The following is a 26451-nucleotide window of genomic DNA, read 5'->3' on the forward strand; positions in this document are numbered from 1 at the left end:
TACTCCTTTGAACCAAAGTCTCTTCAGATATGTCAGCCAATCAGCCAAGACCATTTTGATTACAATTACTGAAAAAAAGGAAGCCCACCTTACAAGTAGGCAGATCTTATACAATCTACTTATTTGGGCCAGAGAGAAAAGAAGTATAATCTTTATTGCCCCCTGAATTTAAGTTTTAAATTTCTCTCAAAGGAATGAAAGTTTTATTTCAAAATACTTCTATTTGTCAATTTAAACAAGAATGTTTGTTATGTAATACTTGGTTAACTAAAAGTTATCCAAGGCAAAAAGCACTAAAGTTGTGCACCCTTTGCCAGGTAAGGCAAAAAGAAGAATCTGTTGGCTCAGTATTAATGTATCAATAGATCAAAGGATTTAAAAAAATGAAACAAATCATGATCTTGATAGTTGTTAAAATTTAATTTGTAATCCTGATAAAAGTATTAGTAAATAAACTATATCTGAAAGACTATCTCCCTAACATGGTAAAGAATATCCAATCAATATTCTTAGAAATATTCTTAATGTCTAAACACTGGTTCCCATTCAAGTCAGTAAGATGTCAAGGATGGCTGTATAATTGTCTAATTACAGTGTTCTGGAAGGTCTAGATAATTCAGTAAGGTGAGAAAAATACTAAGTACAAACTATGGGAAGTAAATTACCACTGTCTGCAGATTATAAAATTACTTTCCTAGAAATTAAAAATTAAATTATCAGAGCTAATAAAAGTTTAGTAAGGAAGCTAAATTTAAAATAATTCAGAAAAAAAAAATCTAGTAAGAGCAGCTAGAAATATGTTTGGGATGAAGAATACCATTCACAATAACAAAAGGATCCTAAACTTAAATATTTAAAAATCTGTATATGAAGTATATGATATATACACAAATATCACATATAAAATTATATAACTACACAAAATACATGTTTTTTCTATATAACATCTATACATGCATTTTATATGTAATCTCTATACATAGAGTGTCTAAAGATTTTGAAGAGGAAAATTAGGCAAAAGCAGTAGACAGGTGATTCACAGAAGAAATACAGATGGCTAAGAAACACACAAAAAATATTCATTCCCATTAGTTACCAACGAAATGCAAATTAAACGAAGATGCCCATTTTTGCTTATCAAATTGGAAACTTGTTTTTAAATTTAAATTATATCATCCTGTTGGAGAGGATGTGGATAAATGAGCATTTTTACATATCGTTAGTGCTGTAGAAACAGGGACAACCTATATGGAAGGCACATTTACAAAATAAACATTCATACTTCTAGTACTTCTACCTCAAGAACCCTGTAAATAAATCCTTATGAAAATCAAAACATTTTTACAGTAGTGAAAAATCAGGAATTACTTAACTGATTCATGGTGCATCCAAACAGTAAAAATACTACGTAGTCATGGAAAATCATGTTTTCAAAGACTTAAGAAATGACTTGGTATAATGTTCCAGATGTAACGTTACATGAGGAAAGCAGGATGCAAAGCACTCTGTGTACCACAATCCCAAATTTAGAAATTATCTATATGGCAGACACTGTTCATTTGCCATGAGCCAATCCACACCAGAGGCTGGAAAAGCCAAACACTCATTTGCTAATCTTGGCAGATTGGGATGGCCACATTACACTCTTCTGGTCCATGAGACAGAAGCAAACATCTGTCAGGGGTTGTGGGAGGTGGAGAGCCTTACAGGAAAGCTTATGCTTTCCTTATAAAAGGAACAGATGAAGCTGGTCTCCTATGAATGGAAATATAACAGAGCTGTAGTAGAGAGGCCAAGGGAATTGCAACGGTGTTGACCTCAGCAGGGTGGAGTTGCTGAGCCAATTGCTAGCTACTGCCTGCTTCTGGATTTCATATATAGTCAAAAAAATAACCCCCTATTTTGGGGGGCCATTATACGTGGATTTTCTATCACATGCATCTGAACACTTTCCTAATGGATACAATATATATGCCCAGTAAAAATGTCAAAATGTTAATTATTTTTGAGTAATCAAATTATTATTTTTCTCTTTAAAGTTAATTTAAAAATTTAACATAATCAGGAAAAAATTAAAACTCAAATATCAGACATATGGCATGGTGTAACTTTTTAAAAGACACCTACATTCATTCAGCATGACACAGTCCTGGGCTGGAAGTCAGAAGACCAATGGGTGGCCCAGTTTTCTGATAGCTAGTTGGCTATTGGCTTATGTTGAATTCAGTTTCCTCATATGTAAAATGAAAACAGGGGCTCCTGAATGTTTTGAGTATGTGCTCCAGACCCCTTCAGCAGTCTGGTGAAGCCAGAGGACCCCTTCTCAGAACAATGTTTTTAATCACATAAAATATATAAGAGTACAAAAGAAACCAAGTATACTGAAATAATTAATTACAATATTAAAACACTAATTTGTAAACTAATAATATACATGCTTCCTTATTAATGTACTCAATAAAAAGATCTAGCAGCAGGACTAACAACCACCATAATACTGGGGTAGTGATGAGCATAAATGACATTTAAGATATCTTAAACAACTGAAACGTGATATGAAGATATGTGATTTCTACTGGTGCAAATGTGGTCTGATGTCAACATTCGTAATTGAAGGAAATGATAAATTTCAGTTAAAGGTCAGTGAAGGGACTTCCCTGGTGGCGCAGTGGCTGGGAATCCACCTGCCAATGCAGGGGACACAGGTTTGAGCCCTGGTCTGGGAAGATCCCACATGCTGCGGAGCAACTAAGCCCATGCACCACAACTACGGAGCCCTCACGCCGTATCTACTGAAGCTGCGGGCCTAGAGCCCGTGCTCTGCAACAAGAGAAGCCACCACGATGAGAAGTCCGCGCGCTGCAACCAAGAGTAGCCCCCACTCTCCACAACTAGAGAAAGCCCGCGTGCAGCAGCGAAGACCCAACGCAGCCAAAAATAAATTAATTAATAATAATTTTTAAAAAGTCAGTGAAAATCCATGCAGTTCATGGACCTTCTGAATTCTCTGAGGATCCTTTGGAGGGACTGATAAAGGCCCTCCTATTAGATGCTCTTGAAGACCTCTTTCAACTCTCAGTCTATGAGCCCATTAAAAATTATGATATCTTACCTAAATTTCAATATTATCTAGTCAGTGAATGTTAACAGATTGGTTTTTATAGTTATTTCTGAAAGAAAATAATCCAGGTGATTAGTCTTCATGTTGCTTTGATGAGGATCATTCTTTACATTTAATACAGCTAGGAAGCAAATAAAAGGGAATTTTATTATTTAGTATTAAAGAGAAAAAATGAAAAGACATATTCAGTGAAGTATTTGAAAATGCACACCTTTTAAACATCTAAATAGCAAGACAAACAATGATGTACAAATCCACCTCCTCCCATTTTGTGCTGGGGGATGGAAAATGGTTGCACAGCTCTGTCAGACAGGTACTGACAGATCAATCAAAGCCCTGGCTCTTCAGCAACATCCTCTTACTAACAATGCTTCTGCCTCTTAACACTCCTTGTTTCATGTTTTGCTCATAATGCAAAACTTTCTTAAACGTGTTCTTCCCAGTACCATTTCACCTGCAAAGAGAAGCTCCTGCACCCACTCCCATACACATTTAGCAGATGAGAAGGGTATGATCAGTTGCTTAAAAACAGTTGGCCAAAAAGCATCTTGCCTTTATCGTTGTTCCAAACAACAGACAATCCATGCGTCTTACAATCTTCAACCAGTTCTTGCTACCAATGAGTGAAAACCCTTCCTGAAACAAAATAATTAAACAAAATTAGCAACAGAAGCAAAAAGGGACATGAAGAATAGCTGTGGTGCAGCTGCTTCCTATTAGAAAGTTGTCTATTTATTTATTCTGTAACTTAAGCACAATAGAAATGACTCAATATTACCAATTGCCAAGGATGACCCTTCCAGTGAGTCCCAGTGTCCTTAGTGTTCTTCCTGCATCACGATCATTAATAGTCTCAGCTTTTACTCCTTTTCTTAACCTTTTCATATTGAAAATCAATAAACTATTAAAGATAGTAAATGCCCATAGTCACATTTGCTATAAGATACATTTTTATGCCTCTAGGATTTGCCAAAATGTGAGTTTATAATCTCTGGAAGCCAAGAGTTTCCATTATACTCATTAAGTTATCTGCCATATTCCCAACTATATAGTTAGATTTCTCTTCATGAGAATCTTATTTTCAGATTCCGATGAATGGAAAATTGAAGCAATTTGGTTTTGGATGCTGAATGCTTAGTTCTTCATTTCAATCTGAAAAAACAAAAAAGGCAAAGAGGGCAGTAGAGGGCACACAAGTCTCAAAAGAGGGACAACTGCTGGATCCTAAAGGTGTAAAGATAAACTTTTTCTGTAGTTTACTAATAAAGTAAATGGAGTGGACTGTCTAATGATTATGGCTACTTATAAGCTCAGTTACGTTGTCAGTAGATTTCCTCAGTTACGCAGCCCATTAAGTTAGAATGTGTTTACGATTTAGTAGAACTCATCCAGGGAACTGATAAACGGACAGTATGCAAAACCATGCAACTGCATCTGCCTTGTACTGTTAGTCCACCACAGCCAGGGGAGGCTGCTGGAGGGATGTGAGAAGTCTACAGCTCTTTAAAAAAGAAAAAGTTTTTTGAACTCTCACAAAATCTCTCTTCCTAGATCTGAATATGACAAAAGCTACAACTTCCAAAGAAATTTGTAGTCCAGGAACACTGGGTTAATTCTTTCACACTTTTCAGTAACAAAAGGAAAAAAAAAATGAGTCCATTCTAAAATGTTGATTCTAAGAGTTTTATCATCAATAGGACGTTTAATGAAAAAATAAATTAGGCAAACCATTTGTGATTTCTTCTTAAAACTCTCAGAATTAGCAAAAAGAAACATGTTCCTTATTACATCCCCAACATGTAGATACTGTGGTTTAAAATGGCAGTATGTGGGGAAACTAGTGCACATACACACATTGCTAGTAGGAGTGGAAACTGGTACAACTCTTATGGAGGGCAATATGGTGATATCAAAATTATGAATGCTTTTACTCTTTAACCCAGCAACCTCAATACGGGAGATTCACTTCACAGATCAACCTGCACACATATGAAGTGATGCATGGACAAGGTTAAGCATTTCTGTATTTTTAATGGTAAAAGATTGGAAACAAGTATACATCAACAGTGGACTGGTTAAATAAAGTATGATACTCTATGCAATGGAATACTATACAACTGTAAAATAAAATAACAGCTCTGTAACAGTGATGTCCAGTAGAAATTATGGTTTGAGCCACATATGTAATTTTAATAGTAGCCACATTTTAAAAGCAAAAAGAAATGGGTAAAATTTTACTACTTAATATATCAAAAACATTATTATTTCAACATGCAAACATTGTAAAACATTATTAAGATAGTTTTTTTTGTACTAAGTCTTTGAAATCCAGTGCACAATTCACACTTATACCACATTTCAATTTAGATGCTGTATTTTAAATGGTTAAAGTGAAATGCAATCCTACCAAAACAACAGAGTTGAGTTTAATGGGAAAATATTTTACAGTGCTTCCATTTATAAACCTAAATGTAAATTAAATAAAATTTAAAATTCTGTTTTTGGCTCCCAGACTTCAGACTATACTACAAAGCTACAGTAATCAAGACAGTATGGTACTGGCACAAAAACAGAAATATAGATCAATGGAACAGGATAGAAAGCCCAGAGATAAACCCATGCACCTATGGTCACCTTATTTTTGATAAAGGAGGCAAGAATATACAATGGAGAAAAGACAGCCTCTTCAATAAGTGGTGCTGGGAAAACTGGACAGCTACATGTAAAAGAATGAAATTAGAACACTCCCTAACACCATACACAAAAATAAACTCAAAATGGATTAAAGACATAAATGTAAGGCCAGACACTATAAAACTCTTAGAGGAAAACACAGGAAGAACACTCTTTGACATAAATCACAGCAAGATCCTTTTTGACCCACCTCCTAGAGAAATGGAAATAAAAACAAAAATAAACAAATGGGACCTAACAAAACTTAAAAGCTTTTGCACAGCAAAGGAAACCATAAACAAGACGAAAAGACAACCCTCAGAATGGAAGAAAATATTTTCAAATGAAGCAACGGACAAAGGATTAATCTCCAAAATTTACAACCAGCTCATGCAGCTCAATATCAAAACAACAAACAACCCAATCCAAAAATGGGCAGAAGACCTAAATAGACATTTCTCCAAAGAAGATATACAGATTGCCAACAAACACATGAAAGGATGCTCAACATCACTAACCATTAGAGAAATGCAAATCAAAACTACAATGAGGTATCACCTCACACCAGTCAGAATGCCCATCATCAAAAAATCTACAAACAATAAATGCGGGAGAGGGTGTGGAGAAAAGGGAACCCTCTTGCACTGTTGATGGGAATGTAAATTGATACAGCCACTATGGAGAACAGTATGGAGGTTCCTTAAAAAACTAAAAATAGAACTACCATATGACCCAGCAATCCCACTACTGGGCATATACCCTGAGAAAACCATAATTCAAAAAGAGTCATGTACCACAATGTTCACTGCAGCTCTATTTACAGTAGCCAGGACATGGAAGCAACCTAAGTGTCCACCGACAGATGAATGGATAAAGAAGCTGTGGCACATATATACAGTGGAATATTACTCAGCCATAAAAAAGAAACAAAACTGAGTTATTTGTAGTGAGGTGGATGGACCTAGAGTCTGTCATACAGAGTGAAGTCAGAAAGAGAAAAACAAATACTGTATGCTAACACATATACATGGAATCTAAAAAAAAAAAAACCTAGGGGCAGGACAGGAATAAAGACGCAGACGTTGAGAATGGACTTGAGGACACGGGGAGGGGGAAGGGTAAGCTGGGACGAAGTGAGAGAGTGGCATGGACATATATACACTACCAAATGTAAAATAGATAGCTAGTGGGAAGCAGCCACATAGCACAGGGAGATCAGCTCCGTGCTCTGTGACCACCTAGAGGGGTGGGATAGGGAGGGTGGGAGGGAGATGCAAGAGGGAGGGGATATGGGGAAATATGTATATTTATAGCTGATTCACTTTGTTGTAAAGCAGAAACTAACACACCATTGTAAAGCAATTATACTCCAATAAAGATGTTTAAAAAAATTTTTTTTAATTCTGTTTTTCAGTTGCACCAACCATATTTCAAGTGCTCAGTAGCCACATATGGCCTGTAGCTCCCTTCCTGGACAGTGCAGGTCTATATGTATTGATCTGTAAGATATACTGTTCAGCAGAAAAGCAAGCTGCAGAACAATGTCCATGATGTGGTACCTTTGTATAAGAAAGGGAGAGAGCATACAATGTATATTCTTATTATTTGCTTGCATTTCCATCTTAAAAACTGGAAGGATTAGTACACAAGAGACTAATAAAAACAGTTATCTGTAGGGAGTGGGATTGAACAGTGCAGATGGGGCAGGGGTTGAAGTAAAATTTTTTACTATATATCTTTTTATATTGTTTTGATTTTTGAACCACATTAAACCCCATATGCATGCATGTGGGAATATTTAGGCAAACAAGGATTCCCATTCCAATATGGCATAAACTCAAGGAAGAGGTGAAAGCAGGACCTAAATAAATGATAAGTCTATGGGAACTCTGTACTATCTTTACAACTTTTCTGTAAATCCAAAGCTATTCTAGAATAAAAAGTTCATTAGAAAAGCAAAGAAATGAGCAGTTCTTGGCCCTGGCCTGGCCTCACCTCTTCCTATCTCTAGTCCACTTTGTGTCTTATGAGACATCTCCACTTGGCTAGCTCACAGATCCCTCCATGTAAACTTGCCCAGATTGGGACAGTTCTTCTCCACACACATTGCCATTCCCACACACTGCCACCCCCGTGAATGGCATCATTCACCAGTCACCCCAAGTGATCAACCTGGTATCCTGGTGGACTCCTTTCCTCACTTCTCCCTCAATACCAATCAATCCCCAGGTCTTAGAGATCCAATCCCCAGCTTTTTCCATCTCACCATCCTCTCCACTTACACTCTCACTGCTGCACCTGGCTGCTCCTCACACCTTGATTGCGTTGTATAGCTTGTTCCTAAAATGGCCTTCCTTTTTCACTGATCTTTGAAAACCCTGCTTTATCTCAACCGTTCCCCACAAGGCAAAGCTGGCTGACCTCTCAGAATTCTATGCCCTCTCAGGATCTTATTGTACTTATCATGCTGTATTGTAACTAGTTACATTTCTTTGTCCCTGATAAGAATAAGAATCCCTAGGCAGGGCAAGGCAGGTTCTAGAATGTGTCTTATTACCCCCTGAATCCTCAGCAACTATCACAATATTCAGCAAAGGCTGCTAGGTCAGCTCCAGCAGCCCCTCAGCTCAGGACTCTGCAGTGGCTGTGCCGGGAATGGGTACGGCCTTCCTCCCCGGCAGCGCCTCTGAGGTGAGCCACTTTATGGCTCCTCCTCTTCAATCTGTCCAAACCATCTTTCTTTAGAACTTCATACATCTCTTCCCTCTGCTTTTCCCCTCTGACTTTTTACCTAATTAACCTCTAACCACTGTTCATTTCACCCTAATCTCAGCTGGGACACACTATTACACTTTCCCATAGCCCTGTACTTTTTTCTTTCATAGCATTTATCACAGTTTGTGTGTGTGTCTGTAGTGATTATTTACATAATGTTTATTTTTTCACTAGACTATAACCCCATATAACAGGCAGGGGCTATGTTTGTTTTGCTTACCATTATACATACAACACCTATTATAGTCTTTGACACTTGAACATGTTTCAGTAAGTTTTGAGTGAATGAAAGAATGAAACTTTATGAAAATTAACAAAATACTTCATGCCAATATCATTTCTTGGGAACAATGAGGTCCACAAATTTATTACCTGTCCAACGATGCAGAACACCTTACTTTTTTTTTTTTTTTGGCTGCACCATGTGGCTTGCGGGATCTTAGCTCCCTGACCAGGGATCAAACCCACGCCCTCAGCAGTGAAAGCGCAGAGTCCTAACCACTGGACCACCAGGGGATTCCCTACTTATACTCATCTTATTCAAGATTCAGAAAGAACTTTTTCGTCCTAATACTTGGGGATTTAGTAAAGATTTCTGTGTACCTAACCACTTGTCATTCATATATTCCTACATTTTAATAATTAAGCTCTTTATCTTTGAAAATCCACCTCTTAGAATCTCCTTTAAGGCTTGTCCTTCTGGTGAATTCAGTTTAGCTCAACTGATGGCTCTTCTGTGCTGCCTTTTCTAACTTTCTCAGACAGTTAAGTGACCTGCTCTGTGCTCCCACAGCACACTGTACCTGCTGCTATTGAAACACTCACCATCACTAAGCTCCTACTATGGCCGGCCACCATGCTAGGGGTTAAAAAAGACACGGAATCTGCCCAAGGGGAAGGGAGAATGAATCACACTCACCCAAGGAGCTTCTCTCCCTAGTGCCTGGGATACTGTTCCCCGACCAGGCCAAAAATCACTGCCTAAGAAGCCACTGTTAACTGATGAGTCTGTCACATGCCCTGGAGGTACCGGGGTGGAAAAGTGGTTTGGAATTGATAGTACAGGGCAGGAAGAAGGAGAGCGGAGTACTCTAGGAAATACCAAATTTACTATCAGACAAAAAGAACAGAAGCCAATACCAAGAAATCATGTCTAGGATAGAGGAGTATGAAAGCTTAGAGGACTGAGACTTTCTAGTAGAGAATGGTCAGCAGTGTCAGGTGATGCCCAGGATGGAGTAAAAAATAAAGGCTAAAAGCCTGTGCTTAATTCAGCAGTCGGGAGGTCCTGTGCACTGTAATATCTATGTACACGTCTGTCTTTCTATCCCTCCTTTTCTAGTTCCCACTTTATTGCAAACTCCATGAGAGCAAGAACTGTGTTTCATTCATCTTTGTATCTTGCATGTCTGTTGAATAAAAAAAGAATGCCAATCTCTCACACCCCCATTTCCTCCAGTCATACTTGGACCCATCCCCTCATGCTGTCCAGCTCTGCACAGTCTCCCTGAGGTGCAATGGCCAGAATGCCACATGACTCCAAGGTGGGGCGCCACACCGCACTTTTATGTAAAGAGAGCCTCAGGCTTTGACTTTCAAGTATTATAAATTGTGAACTTCATTTCCAGATTTTAGTTATCCATGTTCTCCTTGCCCTCTGTTGTTGTAAGTAAGAGTTACCATAAAGATAAACCAAAAGGAAGCCATCAAAATAAGAGAGAAGAGGACCTAAATAAACGATTGCAGAGCTTAGATGTAGACAATCGACAATCTAATGTCCAAGGCTGGCGGACAAAACTACCTGTGTTCTCACCCTAACCAAGCCTGTTTCCCTTGCTGTTGATTCTATTATTGAGCCAGTTTCTTTAGGGCTTTAGATACCTCTCAGGTCTGACTTCATCTACTAGTTTGAGCAAGCAAGCCAAGAGGGTATCGTAGCGGTCATTGGCATTTAGCTAGGTAAATTAGCTTTAAAACCATGATAGATATGATCATAATTGCCTTGAAGAAAACACAGCATTTTACTTTCATGGAAATAACAATGAAAAAATGCTTACATCTGCTACAAATACCCTGACTGCGAGGAAAACAGCATAGGAGAATACAGTTACAAAAATAACTTGACGGCTAACCATTTGGCAATCCACAATCCGAGTCCCCAAGCCCAGGGTACCAAAAAGGCTTCTCCATGAATGTGAGGCATTTAGGTGCCAGGTGATTTATTTGAAAAGTAGATCCTGGTTTAAGCTTCTGGGTTGTGTTTCTAACTCACTTTCCCTGGAGCTCAGGGTTTGTGAGGTTCAAATTACAATGAAAACAGGAAAGAAAACATCCATGATAAAGGTGCTCCTGCAGAATATCAAGGTAACAACGTGCAGAAAAAAGAAAGTGAGCAAAGCATTGGATTTCTTATACTTAAAATGTCAACAATCATAACTGTTGTTTATTAAGCAAATAAAGAACAAAAAGGTAGATAATAAAAAATAATTTATAGTTGGTTTGAGGATTAGATTTTGACCTTAGATTTGAATATGGATATTTCTGCTACACTCAGAAACACGCAATATTGTGCTTGGAGAAGAAATAACTGTCTTACTTGGAAGGAACCTCACCACACTTAGCATAAAGATAAACAACATCCTGTCTCAGCTCAAACTAACATGTCCATTCAATAACTTGCTTCATTTTAGAGTTATATTTTTCCTGATTTGTAAGAGCTATATAAATAATTTGGCTTCATGCTGAAATACAGGCTGTTCAGAAGGCATAAGATAAATAAAAATTAAAAAATAATGTCAACAAAATAAAGATTACTATGTTTTAGAATGTTTAACATCTAGAAATCACAATATGCTGTGAAAAGTCACAATTTGTTCCAAAAATATTTATTGAGGATCTAATATGTACCAGGTTATGTGCCAGATTCTATGACTCAAAGTCAAATAACACATGGCCCCCATGCTCAGGGACTGATAGTCTGGGGGAATCAAACAAATAACCATTTAGCAGTAACAATCAATGTGGCAAGTTCCACGTTTCTGCAGAAGCACAGAAAAGAGGCATTAGATTACAAGGCCCAGAGGAAATGACCCCTGAACTGATTTTTAAGAAACTTTTATTTTGAAATAATTTATTTATTTTTAACTCTGCAATGTAGATTTTCAAACATATATGACATAGAGAAAACAGTAAAACGGTACGATGAACTATCATGCATCCATCTTCCAGTCACAATTTTCATAATATAGCCAATCTTATTTCACAATTCTTTAATATCATCAAATATCTTTGCCTGTTCACATTTCTGATTTTATTTTATGTTGCTTCATTTTTTTGAATAGGGAGCCAAATAAGATCCACATATTACGACAAGTAATACGTCTTGTAAGTCTCTTTTAAACTACTGGTTCTTCCTTTCATCTCTTTCCCCCCCTCTTTTTTTTTTCGGTTGAAGAAACTGGGTCATTAGTCCTCTAGATGAAGGACTGGCAGGTTTTTTGTTTTGTTTTGTTTTTTACTGTAAAGGGCCAGTGAGTAAATATTTTAGGCTTTGCAGACTCTATAGTCTCTGTTACAACTACTCAACTCTGCCCCTGTAGCACGAGAGCAGCCATAAGCAAATGAGCATGACTGTGTTCCAACAAAACTTTATTTGTGGACACTGGAATTTGAATTTCATATCATTTTCACATCTTGCACAATATTATTCTTTTAGTTTTTTTCCAACCATTTAAAAATTTAAAAACTATTCTTAGCTCACAGGCCACAAAAAAACAGGCAATGGGTCAGATCTGTCCCATGGGCCATACTCTGCCGACCCCTACTGTAGAGTTATCCTCGCTAAATTTTGTTATTGTATCCTTACTGTTTTTTTACTAGGTACCTCTTTCTCTTGTAATTCCTACAGACTGGTAATCAGATCAAGAAGCTTGATCAGTTCAGGTTTGATTTTTTCCCCCAGCTTTTGTACCTACTTCCTATGTGGTGGTGTGTGATTCCACAGGAATGTCTTCTCGTCCTTTTCTCGTGAAGTTAGCAGCCATTGATCATCACTGCCTAGACTCATTTAATTTCATCAGTGGTTGCAAAACGATGTGTTAGTTTTTCATTCATTCTTCATTTATGAGCTGAAATACATCTACAGAGAAACACTGCTTCATCAACTATTATACTTTGTTACCCTAGGTAAAAATAGGAAAGGCAGGATAAATGCTTGCTTCCTTTATTTGCCAGCTTTCAAAATAATGAGGTGGTTCCCTAGTACACTCCAACGATGACAATGAGGAGTTTGTTTTTTTTTGAAGTATCATTTGAAACTCACAAATTTAAATATATTTGCTGTTTCAATCCACTGCAGTTATTGATCCTGAAATTGTCTCTCTTTGGCTAGTGAGAACCTTTTCAAGTTGACTCCTGAGTTCTGACATGCCTTTAGTAATCTCAAGGTATCAGAATCTCAGCTGCCTCTCTGTTTCTTCCTGTGCAGATGATGAGATCACACAGGTCTTCAGCTGTCAGTGATTTAGCCTCACCCACTCGTATTCGGAGGGTCAAAGACATGCCTAGTCTTCTAGTTTTGTTGTAGATGTTATCTATGGGTCTTGGGCTTTGCATTCCTATTTCATCTATTTTTATGGGGAGATTTGAGGAGTTCAAAAGCTATGATGCCATTTCTGGCCAAGAAGGAATAAGAGGGTCAAAAATTATACTTCTGTCATAAACAACTAGAAACCTGGACAAACTACTGGAAACAACTGTTGTCAGACAATGGAAAGCAGGTAGCGCAAGACTGTGATACTTGATAAAATGGTAACAAATGAAGTGAGCCCTAAACAAAGGGAGGGATATACATAGTCATAGACTGGATTATGATACTGTTAAGATTTAATTCTCTCCAAGTTGACATACAGATTTAAGGACATCCCAATTAAAATCTCGTAGAAATTTGCAGATCTGATTCTAAAATTCATATGGAAATGCAAAGGACCTAGAATAACCAAAATAAGCTTGAAAATGGCAGAATTGGAAGACTTATACCACCAGTTTCAAGAGCATTATAAAATTAGGGTAATCAAGACAGTATGGTTTTGGCATAAGAATAGGCATATAGATCCACGTCACATAAGAGACTCCAGAAACAGACTCTCACATACATAGGCAATTGATTTCAATAAAAGTGCTACAATAATTCAATGAAGAAAGTATAGTCTATTCAACAAATGGTGCTGAGACAACTGAATTATTCATGTGGGGAAAAAAAAAAAACCTTGACCCTTACCTCACACCATATACAAAAATTAACTGAAAATAAATCATAGACCTAAACATACTAGCTACAACTATAAAACTTCTAAAATCAGAGAATCTTGGCAACCTTGGGGTAGGCAAAGATTTCTTATATAGGACACAAAAAGTATGAACCATAAAGAAAACATTTCATAAATAGAACTTCTGACAATTTTAAATCTTTAAGCTCTTCCAAAGATGATGTTAAGAAGATGAAAAAGTAAGCCGCAGTTTGGGAGAAAATGTTCACAGTACATACATCAGACAAAGGTCTTAAGTTTAGAATATGTATTTTTTAAAAACCTCTGACAGACAACTCAATAAGCAAAAGAGATATTTCACAAAGGAGGATATATTAATGGCTAATAAACACATTAAAAGATACTCAACATTCATTATCAGAGAAATGTAAATTAAAGTCACAATGAGATACCATTACAAACTCAATAGATTGGCTAAAATTAAGAGGACTATCAATACCAAGTTTTGCCTAGGATATGAAGCAACTGGAATACTCACGCATTGTTGGTCAGTTTAAAACGGTACAACTACTTTGGAAAACAGTTTGGCAGTTTCTTTTTTTATAAATTTATTTATTTATTTATTTTTGGCTGCATTGGCTCTTTGTTGCTGCGTGCAGTCTTTCTCTAGTTGTGGCGAGCAGGGGCTACTCCATTGCGGCGTGTGGGCTTCTCGTTGTGGTGGCTTCTCTTGTTGCAGAGCACGGGCTCTAGGCACGCAGGCTTCAGTAGTTGTGTATCGTGGGCTCTAGAGCACAGGCTCAGTAGTTGTGGTGCATGGGCTTAGTTGCTCCGTGGCATGTGGGATCTTCCCGGACCAGGGCTCGAATCCATGTCCCCTGTGTTGGCACGCAGATTCTTAAACACTGCACCACCAAGGAAGTCTTGGCAGTTTCTTATGAAGTTAAAAACATACCTACCATACTATCCAGCAATTTCACTCTTAGGAATTTGCTCAGGGAAAATGGAAATACATGTCTACCCAAAAATTTATACACTTAAAAAAAATAAAAACTTGTACACTAATGTTCATAATAGCTTTAATCAGAAAAGCCTCAAACTAGAAACAACTCAAATGTCCAGGAGCATGTAACTGGATAAATAACTTGTGGAACATTCATAAGCTGGAATACAACTCTGCAATAAGAGATAATGAGCTACTGTAACATGGGTGAATCTCAAAAACATACTAAGTGAAAAAAGCCAGACACATAAGAGTTCATAAGAGTTTCCATAGCAGTTACACTATTTTACAACTCCACTAACAGTGCACAAGGGTTCCAATTTCTCCAAATCCTCATAAACATTTAGTATTTTCTGTTTTTGTTGTTTTATAGTAGTCATCCTAACTGATGTGAGGTGATATCTCCTGTGGTTTTGATTTGCATTTCTCTAATGACTGGTGATGTTGAGCATCTTTTCAAGTACTTGTTGAAGATTAGTTATTATTCAGCTTCCCAAACTGGTAGCAGTACATGCAGCAAGAATAATTACCTTTCTCTAGCCATAAGAATCAGACCCAGAGGCTCTTTCTATAAGTTACAGTAACAGAGAGATCCAGCCATCCTTTAGGCCAAAAGATTGCCTACAAAGTACACTGCAGAAGCGGGTACTCAAATATATTGAGCCAAAGGCTTATTTTACAGTTGAAATAGATGTCTGTTGTTTTATACCTGCCCAGCACACATTCTTCCTTCTTCTGGGAACACATCTTGATTTTCCTTTGGGAAATCACCTCTCCCTTATTCACAGCCCATGTGATTCAAACAGGACTACTTTCTTACCTGGCCCAGATCCAGGGGAGAGGAGGTGACTCAGGCCTTGCCTGTCAGCATATCTAATTGCTTCTGACCAAGGTGATTAGTTTATGGATAAGCATGTGATATAAATTAGAAAAATCCAAGTAAGTCCTGAGATTGTTGCTAAAACTGGGAAGGAGGAACACTCTTTCCGTTAGGATTGTAAGGATAAAAAAAGCCTGAAGTTGCCAGGGACCACGAGGAGAGATCCTCCCTTAGAGGAAAGCAAAGCTGAGAGACAAAGACAGAGATACAGAGACACATAGCTAATGATACTGTTTGAGCCCCTGGATTCAGTGGTCCCAGGGGCCACTCCTATCCTTGGACATTACAGTTCTACGAGGCAATAAGTGATTTTGTTTAAAGGAAACTGAGCTGGGTTTCTGTTATTTGCAACCCAAACAATTTAATTAATACATGGATTAAAGCAAACATAATTTACTTTTTAAGAGTTCAATTATCTATCCAGATTTCCCTGTCCAACTGCCATACCATTTTCAAAACTCTACATGTTCTCATTTAACAACATACTAATTAACTAATTTAAAAAATTTTACTCTTACTCAATGTCTCAGCAGTATTCACCATAGCTGACCCCTTTTTCCTTTTGAAACACGATTGCCTTGGCTTCTATGACCCCACACTCTCCTAGCTTTCTTCCTACCCCTGACAGCTCCTTCTCTGCCACCTCCTTTGCTATCTTATTCTCCTCAACCTCCTCTTGCCATTGTTCATTTTTTTTATCCCCTCCCCAGGCTATCCTCACCATATCCACCGTCTCAATTACTATTTAAATGCCTATGATTCCCAAATCATATCTCAGTGCAGACCTCTCTCTGACCTTCAAAGAACCAGAGGCTGTTAAACAGTAAAGAGGACATGTGGAACTGACATCTCTGCTTGAGTGTCTCAAAGACACCTCAAATTCCAACTGTTCAGAACTAGAGCCGCGGTCATCACACACACCCAGCTGACAGGCTGGCTCTTCTCTGGAGTCCCCTAACCACAGTGAAGGATGCTACCTTCAGTTGAGCTGCATTAGCCAGAAACCTGGAAGTTTCCCTTCACACTGCTCTCTCCTACTCCCATTTCTAATCTGCCACTAATTACTGATTTTAGCTTTAAATATCTCTTCAATCAATCCATTTCTTTTTATCCTAGTACAAGCCACCATTTTCTTGATTTACTAACTAGCCTCCTAAAGTATCTTCTTGCCCACCCTACCTCTTCTCTACACTACTGTGAGAAGATCATTTTTATCTAAAAAACACAACTGGCCCTGGGACTTCCCTGGTGCTCCAGTGGTTGAGGCTCCGCGCTCCCAATGCAAGGGGCCCGGGTTTGAAGCCTGGTCAGGGAACTAGATCCCGCGTGCTGCAACTAGAAGCCCACATGCTGCAACCAGAGGAGCCTGCATGCTGCAACTAAAAGATCCTGCATGCGCAACTAAAAAAGATCCCGCACACAGCAAAGAAGATCTTGCGTGACAAAGTTTTGCTGATCTACCTTAATTTACTTTTCCTCAGGACTCAGCCTGGAAGCAATCTTACCTCCCTGGGAAACCTTTCCATATCTCTACTTTTAACATAAAAAATAAATACACATATGCATATTTTTAGAGTACCTATTTAACATGTAATGGAAAATAAAAAATACACATGCATATTTTTAGAGTATCTATCTATTAAATAGATACTCTAAATATTAAACAATATTTCAAAGTAAAGAGTAGGTCCTCTTTGAAATGCAGAGGGCCAACAGGCACATGAAAAGAGGCTCAACACCACTAATTGTCAGGGAAACGCAAATCAAAACCACTATGAGATATCACCTCACACCTGTCAGAATGACTATCATCAAAAAGAACACAAATAACAAATGTTGGCGAGATGTGGAGAAAAGGGAACCCTTGTACACTTGGTGGGAATGTAAATTGGTGCAGCCACTGTAGAAAACAGTATGGAGGTTCCTCAAAACACTAAAAATAGAACTACCATATGACCCAGTAATTCTACTCTTGAGTGTATATCCGAAAAAAAACAAAAACAAAAACACTAATTCAAAAAGAAACATGCACCTCAATGTTCACAGCAGCATTATTTACAATTGCCAAGATATGGAAGCAACCTAAGTGTCCATCAAAAGATGAATGGATAAAGAGGATGTGGTATATATATATATATACAATGGAATATTACTCAGCCACAAAAAGAGTGAAATTTTGCCATTTGCAGCAACAAGGATGGACTTGGAGGGTATTATGCTAAGTGAAATAAAGTCAGACAGAGAAAGACAAATACTGTACGATATCACTTACACGTGGAATCTAAAAAATACAACAAACTAGTGAATATAACAAAAAACAAGCAGACTCACAGATACAGAGAACAAACTAGTGGTTACCAGTGGGAAGCGGGGAGGGGGCTATACAGCAGTTGGGGAGTGGGAGGTACAAACTATTAGGTATAAAATAAGCTACAAGTATATACTGTACAACACAGAGAACACAGCTAGTATTTTATAATAACTATAAATGGAGTATAACTTTTAAAAAATTGTGAATCACTATATTGTACACCTGTAACATATAATATTGTACAGCAACTATACTTCAATTTAAATAAATAAATAACTAAATAAATAAATAAATCTAAGGAGATTAAAAATTCAGCTCCTCAGTTAAACTAACCACATTCCAAAAGTTCAACAGGCATAGGCACATGTGACTATTGCTACCATATTGGACAGTAAGGATTTCCATCATTACAGATATTTCTGTTGGGTTGTGCTTATCTATGGTAACACTCATTTAAAACCAATTTTTTAAAATGGTAAATTAAAAAAAAAAAAAAAAAAAAAAGAGTAAGTCCTCTTCTCTCTTTCAGCCACCCAGTTCCCCACCCTGAGCAACCACTGAAACCAAGGTCTTGTAAAGCCTCTATATAAACAAGCAGATATGCATACATGATATATTTTATCTAAATTATACACATACATAGTTTCCATTCTGTGGATAATCTTTTTATATCTTTTGCCCATTTTAAGTTGAGTTATAATTTATTAATTGAATTGTAGACATTCTTTACATAATCCAAGAAATGAACACTTTGTCTTGACTTGAATTTTTTTTGGTTTGTCATTTTTTTTCTCCTTTTTTAAAAAAAACTTTATGGTATTTTCTCCATGCAGAAAATTTTGATTTTTTAATGTGGCAAACGTTATCAATTCTGGGTTTCTGGGTTTTCATATCTGATTTAGAAACGACTTCTACTCCATTTTAAATTTTTTCTAGTTTGGTTATGGATTTTATTGGGCATACCAAAGTTTTCCACTTTTATATAGTATCTCTTGATCTTTTCCTTGGTAATTTAGAAAATCCTTTCTAAGTTTCTAACTTATGAAGTTAGTACACAAATTTATATAAGTACCTTCTCTCAGACCCTGTTTGCTTTTGATCTCCTAAGGGGCACGTAAGTTTGACGTGGTCATTGGTTTCTCAGGCATATAAGTAAGACAGGATTTATAAAAACCCTTCATTCATTTACATTTATCCCCCCCCAAAGATTTACAGTTGTAACAACGATTCTACAAATGACTGAATTTAGTTTTGATCAAGAAATAAGTATGGCTGAATTAAACTATACTCCTTATCAAACCAAGTATATCCACGCTGTTCACAGTTGACATTAATTTCTGATCTAGTTCCTGAAGTATTAAATACAGCACTTCCGTTGCATTCATTCCTAGTGGCACTTCAGCCATGTTATATCAGCACCACAGGCATCTTTTTAAACTTTTAAGTTTTAGATTTCACAAGTAGTAGTAATTATAACAGTGCGGTGAACCAGCCGAGCTAGGTATAATGCCACCTCTTGCTATTTCAGTACAGCTTAGACAATACTATGTGACATTAAAAGCAGAATCAAGACAACGTGGCAAAGCTTTTAAAAAAAGAGAAGGGTCACAATTCAGAGTCCTATTTCTCAGTTCTCTCTCTTCCATTATTAAAAAATGTGTGTGACAAAAGACCAAATGCAAAAAGGAAAGCTTTCAGCTTCTAAGAAATAACAAAGCTTTCCTTCACTTTAATTTATGGGGCCTACTGTAAGTTTTCTGTATAAAATGACTAAATCAATCCGAAAACATTTATTTACAAAAAGAAAAAAAAAAGCAGTGGGACATTAATTCTCTGTCAGTTTGGAAAGGATGTTCTCTGCACAAACCACATTTCTCAGGCATGCCCTCCTCAAATGCTCCATCAGTAGGAATAAAAATAAAAAGAAAGCCTTTTCAAATTAAGAGTACAACGTTAAAGAGCTACAATAAGCAAGCTATAATCAGAATTTTCTATGAACTATAACCAGGTTAAGAAGGAGAACCAGAGCTGAACACTGGTAAGAAAAGGCTCTATTTAGGGCAAAGGGCCTTGGTTAAAAAATAATAATAATAAAAGGATCCCAACTAGCCTGCACCAAAGAGATGGTAAGAAAATTTACATATACAGCAATAGGAACAAAAACTATTTTCATAAGAATCTTGGTGGATTTAGCAAATTTGAGACAAATAGGTTGAGTACACATGGTAGGACCTGACTAATAACAACACACACATATTTAACTGGTAAACTTAAGATTGACCAAATGCTAAATAAAATTACAGAGAAATTTAAAAGTCTGATACATGAAGAATACCACAGTGAATGCAGGATCATTCACAAACATTTACAGGGGCTCCTACTACACTGTAAGAACAGTGCAAGGTAAATGGGATTAAAAGATAAATATGACTGTGAGAACTCACATACTAGTGAGGAAGATAACATGAAGCAGAGAAGGGAGAAAAAGTCATTCTAGAAAGTGAGGACAGCAAATACAAATGTGCAGAGGAGTAGAGGAATATGACATGAACAAGGAATGTATTATGATTTAGTTTGGCTACAGAAAAGGATGAAATTTTGTTGTAGAAATTTAGACAACCCAAGGTCCAGGGTTTCTTAATCCAAATTAAAATAGAATACAATAAAAGGTTTATATTCTCTAACAAAATCCATTAAAACAAAGCTCATAAGATTTTTATGCAGCATATATGTATAATTAATGCTTTAATAAATAACAAAAGAACGATGTAAACAGCTCATTCCAGGGCAGCCCAACATGTAAAATCAGCAGTAGTCTGCTCTTCTCTCTGCCCTCCTCCAAAAGTACACTTCTGAGGAAGAATTTTAAATGACCAATTTTCAAACTTGGAGGGGAAGCAAAGCTAAAGATCGTAAATCCTAAGTTATCTAAAGAAACTCAAGGGAAGGGGAAACAACTGCTAGTTGTGAGCAGGAAGGTAGGGCTAGGATTCTTCCTGCCAAACAGGACCATAGCCCAGGAAGGGAACCAACATCAGCAGGCAGCCCAGGGATGAACTGTAAGAAAAGGATAGTGTTAGGACAATTGGTCATCCATATGGAAAAAAACACTGGGTTCCTACATCACACTATACACAAAGATAAATTCCAGAAGGATCAGAGACAGAAATGTGAAAAACAAATGAATATGAAAATATTTCTGTGGAAGCATTTCTGAAACAAGATAATAGCACAAAACACAAATAAATACATTGATAAATCCATCTACATAAAAACTAGAAACTTACATACAGCTAAAGCCACCATAAACTAATTAGAATATGCCAACCACACACTGGGAGAAGAGATTTGCAACCCACATACTAGTCCATGGCAAAGGATTAGTATCCAGAATACATAAAGGTCTAACACTGGTAAGTAAAAGACAAACAACCTAATGGGAAAATGGGCATGGGACAAAAAAAGCAACTCACAGATGAGGAAACCTGAGTTGCCAATATGAAAAAATGCGAAAGCTCATTATAATCAGAAAAATAAAAATTTAAAACATGAGATCCCATTCCACATCCATCAGATTAGCAACATTAAAAAACTTTTGTTATAGGGCCTTTCAAGCACATATGAAAGTAGAGAGAACAGTAAAACGAACACTGTGGACTCATCCCCCAATCCAACAGCCATTCATTCATAGCCAATCTTATTTCATCTGTAGTTCAACTGCCTAATAATTCTGAAGTGAATCCCAGGCATCACAGCACTTTTTTTCTGTAAATATTTTTGTTATATCCTTAAAAGATGGGGGAAATTTTAAAGTCACATTTATTGAAGTGTAGTTCACATACAGTAAAATCTACATTTTTGTAATGTACAGTTCTATGAGCTTGACAAACAAACACAGCAGAACACCAGGCAGAGGGAATGATACAGTAGGCCCTCTCGAGTCGGCTTCTTTTACTTGCAAAGCGCATTTAAGATTCATCCACGTTGCTGTGTGTGTCAGCAGTCATATATTTGTATTGCTGAGAGCACTGCCTGGATGTACCACAGTTTTGTTTATACATTCGCTGATTGAAAGACTTTGGGTTCTTTCCAGTTTGGGGTGATAAATAAAGCTGCTATAAGCATTTGTGAACCAATTTTCATGTGAAAGTAGGTTTTTATTCCACTTGAGTAAATATCTAAGAGTCTTTATTGCTAGGTCATACGGTAAGCATATATTTAACTTTACAAGAAACTGCCAAATTCTTTGCCTACTGCCTGTATGATTTTGCATTCCCAACAGCAAAGTGTGAGAACTCCATCTATGCTGCATCCTTGCAAACAGTTTGTATTGTAGCTTTTGTTTGTTTAATCTTGGCCATTCTAATAGACATATAGTGGTATCTCACTGGAGTTTAAATTTGCATTTCTCTAATCAATGCAATTGATTTCAGTAAGAATTGACACAAACGTAGAAAAACATTAAAGACTGGTTAAAGCTGGGTGCAAGGTATTTTATGTTTTTCCCTATGTTTTTCTATTTGAACTATTTTCATAATAAAGTATCTTTAAATAACCCTTAAATCTTCCTTTATAATTCCTCATAAATGGCAAAAACAAGATTATTTAACTTCACTACCAATACATGCCTTGAAGAGATCATCCTTTTTCAAATAATAGTCTGCAAATAGTTTTTGGGGGGAGGTAATGGTAAGCTAAAGAATGGGCCAGAATGTCACAAAATCAACACAAATTTTTCAATTTTTTTATGTACTAACAAATTTTCAGTACTAAAACTTCCTTAAATAGAATCTAAACTTAATTAGTGTGATAAAATGTTACTATGGAAATTTAGTCTTCAGCTTGATATTTTATTTTCATTTTTTCCATAATATTTGTTATTTAATGATGACATGGAGACCACAAAGTATACAAAGTGTTGCATTCTGTATAAACCAAAACTGCTTTCTCTCCTTACTAAGATCACTCTTAGTGTTGTACTTTTCACAACAGAACTCTCTTAAGTCCTGAGCTTATTTACAGAATATGATCTTAATAAAACTCATTTCAGAAGAAAATAAACTCTATTCCTGAACTGTATATATTTAAGTGTTTACTGCTCCAGTGGTTATACTGCATCTTTGTATCTGCTCTCTACCTAATGAAACATTTATTCTGAAAAATAAAACATGAAATCAGCTTGTTTAAAAGTGAATCAATTCTGTCCTTCAATAATAAGACTGGCAAAGACCCACAGGATAAACTCTCACCATTTATCCTGGACCTTCCTATAGATTTTTACTCTTACTACCCTTTCTCCAATGGAGGAAAAATGACAAGGAATACTTGTGTAAAATGTACCTTGCCTTAAACTCTACTATATACTTCCACACTACATGTAATAAAAACTTTTTTAAAAACTTCAATTAACATTTACTCAACTACACTGAATATTACACCCTTGAAAATGTGCTGCAATAAGCATAAGTAGTTTTAGGGGCTTTTTTTTTTTTCCACTTCAAATATCATACCTCATTTCAGTACCTCCTATCTAGGTACTGAAAATGGCTTCACAGACATGCCTTAAATTCTCACATAATCCAGACTGGTTAGTAAATCATCATCTTCCTGAACTACAACTACTGTTAAATGGGTAGTTAAGTCCAATGACTCTGTCCCTCAACCCATTAGACCAGGGGACACCTAACACAAAGTGGGCCCATCCACAGGCTGGTCTGCATTCTAGGGACATTCTAGGTGCCGGGGATGAATAGAAAGGGAAGGATTCAAATGTTACTTACTCAGAGGAGAGGGTAGGAGGAATCCAGAGCAACCCCCAGTTTTCCAATTTGAGTAATCAAGAAAATGGTGGTACAAAAAGAAAAGAAATAATTGGAGAGCAGGATTTTTAAAAAAAATTGATGTGAAACTTACATATAGCAAAGCACACAAGTTTACAGTTTGATACATTTTACACACACCCCATCATACAGATCAAGACAGAACACATCCAGGATCTAGAAGTCTCCCTCGAACATGATCTCTCTTAGGCAATAATGTCCCCACCTTACCCACTGCCAAAGGTAAATACTATTCTGATTTCTGTCACCATAGATTAGTTTTGCCTCCTCTTGAATTTAAGTACTCTTTTGTATCTGGCTTCTTAGGTGGGAAAGTATTTTTATGTATGTATTTCTGGGAAGCAGGGGAGGTTGGGGTGATGGTAAGTGGGGATGAGGAAGATATGAAGTTGGTTGATTATTTTTCATATTTATTAAACACCTAATATGTGTTAGTATCTACATTAGGCACAGTGAACACCAGGTAAAGAGGGCTTGGTACCTATCCTAAGGGACTTAAGATCTAGAGAGGGAGACAGGTAAATGAGTAATTACATCAACTTACAAGCATTCTAAGAGCAGGATGGTCATGGTGCCAAGGAGAACACAGGACAGGAGTGGCTCACTTTGCCTAGGGAGGTCATGTAAGACTACAATAAAGACTGAGTTGGAAAAAAAAAAAAAAGCTGAAAGATTTGCTGTTGATAATCTGCAGTTGGGTGATGGATGCACAGGGGTTCATTATATTATCCTCTCTACTTTTGCATATGTTTGACAATATCTATAATAAAAAGTTTAAGTTGTGTCTTGAAGCATGAATAGGAGCTAATCAATATGACAATGAGAAAAGAGCATGCTGGGCGGAGAAATTTTAAAAGCGAAGGTGAGAAGGAAAACTACAGTTTTCATGGAATCACAAGTCATTGAGGAAGTGTAGGAGTTAAAGACAGAAAAGCCAGGCAGGGGCCAGATCATTAAAGTCCTTGCATTCTACCTAAGAAAGTTTGGCTTTATCCTAAGGCAACTGGTAGCCACTGAAGCAACCGTAAGCAAGAGAATGATCTGATCAGATCTGTGTTTTAGAATGATCACTCAGATACCAGTACAGGTAAGAGAAGAAAATAAGAGAAGTGATCGGTGGGTGGTTACTTAAGCAACCCTGGCAGGAGATAAAGAGGGCCTAAAGTCTATAATTATTTCAAAATAAAGCTTTAATTAAAAAAAAAAGAAGAGAAATAATGAGGGCCTAAATTGAGGTGATGGTAATTAAGATGAAGGGAACATGAGTGTTAAAGATATTTTGTTTTTAAATATAATTTATTAAAAATTAGCCTGTGATTCTTCGTCAAGCTGAATGATTTAGCATAAAGGGCTGCATTCCATAGCAATGGTCAAACTGAATTCTGGTGAACATTTAATTTTTCTGTTTAAAAATTCTCCACTTGGCCTTGCAGCAATTAAAAATATTTTTCCACAGTACTTCCCCCTCATAAGGGGTTTCAGTTCCACTAAATAAAAGGAACCAGAGTAAATGGACTTAGAAGTGCTAACACCTTGGCAGGTGTTCCATGAGAGAGCCCGACGTCCTCACTGTCAACAGCAGAGTTTTAGGTACTTGGTAGACCAGATTAGAACAGCAGTGACAACAGGGAGAGTTCAGCTGAGTGCCACTGTGCAAACAAACCAATAGCCAAAGACCAATAAAAAAAGATGAAATTCCAAACTAAAACCTAAAGCTAAGCTAAACCACAGAGTTTGAAGTTCATAGCATTTATTGTTGATTTTGAGGTCTCTGTGGATTTTACAAAACATCCATCCCCCAGTAACTGGCACAAAACAGCAATCTTTGATACCTTCAGTACTCTTTTTAGCTCTTATAAACATATACATACAACAATGTGGCAAGTCTAGTCTTTTATTGCACCAGAACACAGAAGATGCCAACTGAAATAGCCTAAGCCCATTAATATAATCATTTACTGTACTCTCTTCTTTATTTCATTCTGGTTTCACGCCTTCATTTGGCCATATTTATTAACATGAAATAGAAAAAGCACTCCATGGTGTGAAATCTTCTGTTTCCTCAGTTACAAATGTTGAACAAAGTGGAAACATTTATTCTTCCTTGACTATTTGCAGTTCAAATACTGCTATTTCTACTCCCTGTTCCCAGCACTAATAACTGCTGAAGTCAGGAAATCTCATTTGAATTTGCCACCTCACCATGCTCAGGCAAGTTGACCTACTTATTTAGCAGCTTAGTCTACTATTTTTTGCCTGATTGTTGTGACAGGAAGAAATAAAACCTTCATCCCCAAAGACAAAAATAAAATCTTAAATCACAAATTTAGCACTCATTAGATCCTCCTCAATAGATCCTCCAAACCTAGAGCAAACAGGATGGCGGAATAAATGATCCTGAGCATTGGACATATATACTGACTCAGAAACTAAATAAGAGAAAGTCACATCAAGGACTTCTGCACACAGTATTGTCATTAGTACCTAAAAAGACTCACAAGGCAAATTGGAGAAAAAAAAAGCCAAGAGTAATAACATTCACAACACCTTATGGCTCTGTGTGCTTCACACATCCATTAAT

General features: G+C 36.9%; 1 protein-coding gene across 2 annotated transcripts in view; it reads right to left on the bottom strand.

The window, feature by feature from the left end:
* The window catches only part of REC114 (REC114 meiotic recombination protein), a 113434-nt gene that overhangs the window by 24518 nt on the left and 62465 nt on the right, over positions 1-26451 (bottom strand). Inside the window, exon 3 of one of the 2 annotated variants that reach the window (XM_036841700.1) lies at positions 3674-3757. The exons of the other annotated variant lie outside the window; for it this stretch is intronic. Coding sequence (XP_036697595.1) covers positions 3674-3757 — 84 coding nt within the window. The remainder of the gene's footprint in view (positions 1-3673; positions 3758-26451) is intronic. 2 annotated transcript variants of the gene reach the window in all.

The sequence above is a fragment of the Balaenoptera musculus genome, chromosome 2 (genome assembly GCF_009873245.2).
Source record: "Balaenoptera musculus isolate JJ_BM4_2016_0621 chromosome 2, mBalMus1.pri.v3, whole genome shotgun sequence".
Lineage (NCBI taxonomy): Eukaryota > Metazoa > Chordata > Mammalia > Artiodactyla > Balaenopteridae > Balaenoptera > Balaenoptera musculus.